Source organism: Vitis vinifera, chromosome 6 (genome assembly GCF_030704535.1).
Source record: "Vitis vinifera cultivar Pinot Noir 40024 chromosome 6, ASM3070453v1".
NCBI lineage: Eukaryota > Viridiplantae > Streptophyta > Magnoliopsida > Vitales > Vitaceae > Vitis > Vitis vinifera.
In genome coordinates this window covers 18,373,279-18,379,287 of record NC_081810.1, presented here as the reverse complement: position 1 = coordinate 18,379,287, position 6,009 = coordinate 18,373,279, and the positions used below count along the sequence as shown (strand labels likewise).

The window sequence follows — 6,009 nt, the reverse complement described above, 5'->3', positions numbered from 1 at the left end:
ACGTGACATAATAATAAAAATTTGAGAGTCAAAGGGGCACAAGTACTGAAGAAAATTGGTGTTTGTCATCGTGTTTTGCATGCATAGTTTTCTGAAATTAAGGTGACGCCGTCTTTCATACTACTGGTTTAAATTTAATTTTCTAGCCAGGTTAGGCATGGAACTGGCTCCCTCAAAAGTTTAGCTGAAAGCGAGTCGCTGTTGACCATGATTAAACTCTATAGAGGATAATGTTTTGGCTCTTGAAAAGTGATATTCAGAAAAGTAGGCTCTGTAACAGTGGAGCATTGATTTCAAAAGTATTACAGACATGCATGCTGATTTTTATATTTCCAAATATTCATTAAGGTAGCGTGACTCTGAACCAAATGAAACAATGGGCACGTAGATCCATGCCAATCCTTTGACCAGCTGGTTGTATCGTCCACTTGATATTGTCTGCTGGCCCACACTACAAGAAGGTGAGGATGAAAGCGTTCCATGCATGACCTTCCCTGGTTTCCTCCTCTTTTTCAACTGGTCAACATATACACATATATTCTGCATGAAAAGGTCAATAATGCTAGCTACATCCTAAACATTAATTCCTCCCTCTGTATGAAGATATAATCAAACTTGATATTGCCTGCTCAAAGCCACATATCCCCATTGCTACTGCCTCTATATCAAGCAACCATTGAAGCCATCATCCCCACACAAACCTTCATCAAAAGCCCTAAGCTACCTACCAAACTCACCCCATTTCATTACATCCATTGTTCATCACTCAAAGCCTGTAGCCATGGCTTTTATAGCTCTTGTACTCCTGTCCCTCCTTACTCCTCTCATCTCTGTTTACTCCTTCGATGATGTAAAATCATGGTGCAGCCAGACACCCAACTAGGAATGGCAACGGGCGGGTTTGGGACGGGTCACCCCTATCCCATTCCCGTCCCAAAATATTTAGTTATTTCCCAAACCCGTCCCAAACCCGGGGCGGGGCGGGGCGGGGCATTCCCATCCCCGTTATAGAGTTAAAATTAAATCCCAGCCCTGGCCCGTCCCGACCCGGGTATGTGTTGTTGGGGCGGGGCGGGGCTGAAGCAACTCATCACCAAAAGTATTGAAGATATCAGTTGAAGCCATGATAGAGGTCTTGGACAGAGCACTTCTAAGGTTCTTCATGGCCTTCACCAGCACCAACATCACTTTTTCTCTGCAAACACCACAAACATCAGCCGACCCCTATCTTCATTTTCCGAAAAACATTTCAAAATTAGAAATTCCCTTACAAGATCGGTGCCATCAGAGCGGAATGATACAGCGCAAACCGCCTAGCGTCGTTCAGAGATTCACACACCTTGGCCCAATCCTTGGAATCCAATCCCTCAGTCAAACCCTTCATTTCCAAACGAAATACACACAATTAACTCAAATCACAAGTAAAGTTTCCCTCTAGAGGAGCCACTGAGAGAGGGAGACTTACAGTTATCTGGGTTTCTGGGTCAGGCATGGCTTTAAGATTCTCAGAAGAGATGTAGTCAATGGTGGCATCTGCAGTTGGTGGCAATGGAGCTTTGTTCTCATCATTCACACCAAAATCAGACTGTTTCTGAATTGAAACTGCAACTTTCACTTGCTTTTTGGGCCTTTCCGGTGTTGTCGGGAGAGCATTATCCAGAGACCTCAGAGCCATTTCTTTGAGAGAGAAAGAAACAGATCCAAGCAGAGAGCGTGTGTGTGTCCGGAAGATTGAAGCATTTGATTGATTTAAAGGAATCAATGGCTTTGACGATAAGATCTGCTTAGCCCCTATTAAGATTCGCAAGAAACGGATTCAAGGATGAATCGAGAGGAAATGGATTTTCGAATGGATTATTTGATGGATTTCTCCATTGAGTGGGAGGAAAAACCCTAGCATCGATAGGAATGAGAACTGAGAGAAGAAGACCTAAAATGAGGAGAGGAAGCTAATATTTATAAGTGGGGGTAAAGTAGTAATTTCATATTCGGGGCGGGGCGGGGCGGGTCAAATTATAACTACACCCGACCCCGCCCCGAACCCGATTCGGGTTTTAAAAAAAATCCTGAACCCGGCCCATCCCCGATTGCCATGTTCCTATACCCGTCCCAATAGGGGCGGGTGACCTGGGAAACCCACGAAATTGCCATTCCTACACCCAACCCTCAACCTTGTGACTACTTTTTGAGCCAAAAGACTGATCAATCCCTCATCAAACAAAAGTCCGATTTTCTCAACTTATCAATGCAACTTGCTTTAGAACGTGCCATAATTGCTCATGGTGACACCCTTTCCCTAGGCTCCAAGTGTCGGAATGAGTGAGAAAAGGCTGCGTGGAATGATTGTCTTGAGCTCTACGAGCACACCATTCTTAAGCTCAATAAAACTCTTGATCCCAACACTAGGTGCACCCAAGTTGACGCTCAAACATGGCTCAGCACTGCTCTTACCAACCTCCAAACATGCCAAGACGGGTTCATCGAGCTTGGTGTGTCAGACTACCTTTTGCCCTCAATGTCCAACAATGTTTCCAAGTTGATTAGTAACACTCTATCCATCAACAAAGTTCCATATGCCGAGCCTAGTTACAAAGGGGGTTACCCAACTTGGGTGAAACCTGGTGACCGAAAGCTTTTGCAGTCTTCTTCACTGGCTTCGCAGGCGAATATTGTGGTGTCAAAAGATGGCTCAGGGGATTACACGACAATCGGAGCAGCAATCACTGCAGCATCCAAGCGATCAGGAAGTGGAAGGCATGTGATATATGTGAAGGCAGGGACATATAGTGAGAATGTTCAAATTGGAAGCGGTTTGAAGAATATAATGTTGGTGGGTGATGGAATTGGAAAGACCATAGTTACCGGAAGTAAGAGTGTGGGGGGAGGCTCTACTACATTCAAGTCAGCTACAGTTGGTAAGTGTCTATTCTCTAAGCTCTTACATTGATGTTATTCCATGTCTTACACACAATTAAGAATTTGAGAGATTGATTTGAATTGTGTACTTCGTATTAAGGGTCACCTATAAGCATTATGTTAATCGCTAAGACATGTGATTGTGGTTTTGAATTTCAGCTGTGGTTGGAGATGGCTTCATAGCTCGTGGCATGACATTCCGTAACACCGCTGGAGCATCCAACCACCAGTCAGTGGCTCTACGATCCGGGTCTGACCTCTCAGTGTATTACCAATGTAGCTTTGAAGGGTACCAAGATACTCTCTACACTTACTCTGAGCGACAGTTCTATAGAGGATGCGATATATATGGGACTGTGGATTTCATATTTGGGAATGCTGCAGTTGTGTTTCAAAATTGCAACATTTATGCTCGTAACCCTCCCAACAAGATCAACACAGTAACTGCCCAAGGCAGGACTGACCCTAACCAAAACACTGGAATTTCCATACACGACTGTAAGGTTACCGCTGCTTCCGATCTAAAGCCAGTCCAAGGCTCGGTCAAGACATACCTTGGAAGGCCATGGAAAGAATATTCTCGGACCGTCTTCCTAAAGACCTACCTTGATAGCCTAATAAACTCGGCAGGTTGGTTGGAATGGAGTGGTAACTTTGCCCTAAACACACTGTATTATGGAGAGTACATGAATACAGGCGACGGGTCATCCACATCTGGTAGGGTAAAATGGGCTGGCTATCATGTGATTACTAGCTCAACCGAAGCAGCAAAGTTCACGGTTGGTAACTTCATCTCCGGCAATTCCTGGTTACCATCTACCAACGTTCCTTTCACTTCTGGCCTTTGAATAGATCCAATTAATAGCACATGATATTCTATCATCCTTCTATAGAAATGGTGCTAAATCTAGCTAATTTGAATTCCTCGTAGGAGGAAAATCAAATTGGTGGGGGATGGTAATGATCCCTAAAAGCCTAAACACTTGGTTTCATTGTGTCGTCTAATAGCTACATTTGTTTCATTGTACCTTACTACAAATTGTGAGTTATGATTCTTTATTCATTGTTGTAAAGAATGATATTAAATGAAATTACATTCTTTTTGTGAGTCACTAATCTTCTTTGAGTTTTAATAAGATAATTCTCACATTGTGATTTGAGAAGCTTTCATCTTCTGATTCCCTGGATTTTATTTGAAAGTCTTTAACTTGGTTTGTGAAACTATGTATCTAAATATAGGGTTAATGGTGTTGAGTTTTAAGCCTAAAATTCAAAATTTAGAGAAATTTTATTTTTTACTTTTTTGACCAATTCAAAATATCTAGGGATATGATAAAATTCAATTATATCATAATATTAGTGATTTACATGAAAAATCATCTACATAATCTCACAAAAGACCTACAAATGTAAGAACCATGGTTTTATTGATTGCATAACGATTCTATTAAATATGAAAATCAAATATAAAGGTTTACTCGAACTACACACTACCTTCTCCCAAGAAATTTGCACTGGCCAATTCTTGTACTTTGTTTTTACATTGGTCACTTAGCACCTTGTGCTCTTTGGTAGACATCTCAATTTCTTGGGAGGATAGGAGTAACCACCTCAAACTACCTTGAATGTACAAATTCATTTCTTGAGAGTTTTGGGAATGCTTAGTAGGACAATGACAATCTCTTATTAAGGCTCATGTAGAATTTTCAACAACTAAAGGCAAACCCTAACGGACCACAAAGATCTAGCTAATTAATCTAGCCAAGAATGATTAGTGAACTCTCTAACACCATCAAATAGAGTTTACAAGTCCTACAAATAGTCAAACCAAACATACTAAATCAACATCATGAATAGTCGAAAAACTAGTGTTTTTGCTCCCAAACGTGTATCTTAAAATGTGGTTCCCTTAAGTATAGGGAGTTAGTTGTATTTTTAAAATCCTGGTAAGCTCAGTGTTGAACCTCAGGGAGGTGACCTTAGGATGTAGGGGAAATGGAAAGGTTTGGAAGATGAATGAGAATTTTGTGCAAAATAGAGGAAAATCTATGTGAACTTGAGCTAAAATTTGACTTAACAAAATTTGAAAAAAATGCTAAGGATGGGGGTTCCTTTGGGCTTCCTTATTTATATGAAAATACCATTAATTAAGCTAACTCAATTGAGACTGCCCATATAGGTGCTCTCACTAGGAGAATTTTTAAATTAAACCTATTGTGACATACTTGTTGTAACTTAACTGATATGATAATGAAAAGATAAAACGAAAGATACAATATATTGCCTAATCAACCAACTTACTGTATAATTAATATGATTCATTTAACAACTAGTTCAAGTCCTTAGATCATGCTAAGTTCTTCACATTCATGGACTCATTCGGTTCGATGGTAGCTTTGCCAGCTTTCTGTTTAACATGATAATTCATTGATCATTAAGCACAATAACAATATTACTCCCCCTATATAACATCATTTTTTTTTTCTTTTTTTTGAAGTGGAGTTTATAATTCTTAACAACTGAAAACTACCTTTTAAGCACAAGATAGAATATTCCAAAAATATTAATCCCCATTGTTGCGAGCGGTGACTTTTGCTCTTGGTTTAAAGATACAAAATTACAATATGACTAAGGTAGTCTTTTTCACTTTGATAAATTTGTTTTTTGAAAGAATAAAAGATGAAATTTCAAAATATAAATGAAGTGGCTTGATTTTCATGGCTTACCTACAATGTAAGTTCACATAAAAGCCAAACATAAAAAGATTTCACAAACAAGGATACAACATTCAACCTTATGTACGTTTAGCATATCAGATCACTTCTTTATTTTGTTATCAAGGTAGTTTTTGTTTTTTTGGCTTTTTGCTGAAAGCAATTTAGTTTTAGAATTTAAATTGTTTCATTTTCTACTTTTTCATGATTTATTATAAACTTTTTACTAAATAGAAAAAGCCAAAATATGTAGTTTTTTTTAAATAGAAAAAATAATATATTGATTTTTTTTACTTTTTAATACTTAATAGAAATAAAATACTACAAAACAAACAACCTAATATTTAACACTATTAAGCATTAAGGTTCTATTTAGAAT

At 39.0% G+C, this 6,009-nt stretch overlaps 1 protein-coding gene and 1 pseudogene across 1 annotated transcript; one reads left to right on the top strand and one right to left on the bottom strand.

Annotated features, from left to right (window-relative positions):
• Positions 1-1,005: 1,005 nt before the first annotated feature.
• Positions 1,006-1,799, bottom strand: LOC109122747 (uncharacterized). The gene is made up of 3 exons (XM_019220451.2): positions 1,466-1,799; positions 1,272-1,378; positions 1,006-1,195 (listed from the first exon to the last, which is right to left on the bottom strand). The coding sequence occupies exons 1-3, from the start codon at positions 1,673-1,675 to the stop codon at positions 1,006-1,008; spliced, it is 507 nt and encodes a 168-aa protein (XP_019075996.1). The 5' UTR covers positions 1,676-1,799.
• Positions 1,800-2,116: 317 nt separating this feature from the next.
• Positions 2,117-3,929, top strand: LOC100258155 (pectinesterase 2-like; annotated as a pseudogene).
• The last annotated feature ends 2,080 nt before the right edge of the window (positions 3,930-6,009 follow it).

What these genes read in the sequence shown, in the direction of transcription:
- LOC109122747 (XM_019220451.2), bottom strand. Translation starts at nt 1,675, where the DNA reads ATGGCTCTGAGGTCTCTGGATAATGCTCTCCCGACAACACCGGAAAGG. An exon ending in ACCCAGAAACCCAGATAACT is followed by an intron (nt 1,379 to 1,465) that starts GTAAGTCTCCCT and finishes TTGGAAATGAAG; the next exon opens with GGTTTGACTGAGGGATTGGA. An exon ending in GCTCTGATGGCACCGATCTT is followed by an intron (nt 1,196 to 1,271) that starts GTAAGGGAATTT and finishes TGGTGTTTGCAG; the next exon opens with AGAAAAAGTGATGTTGGTGC.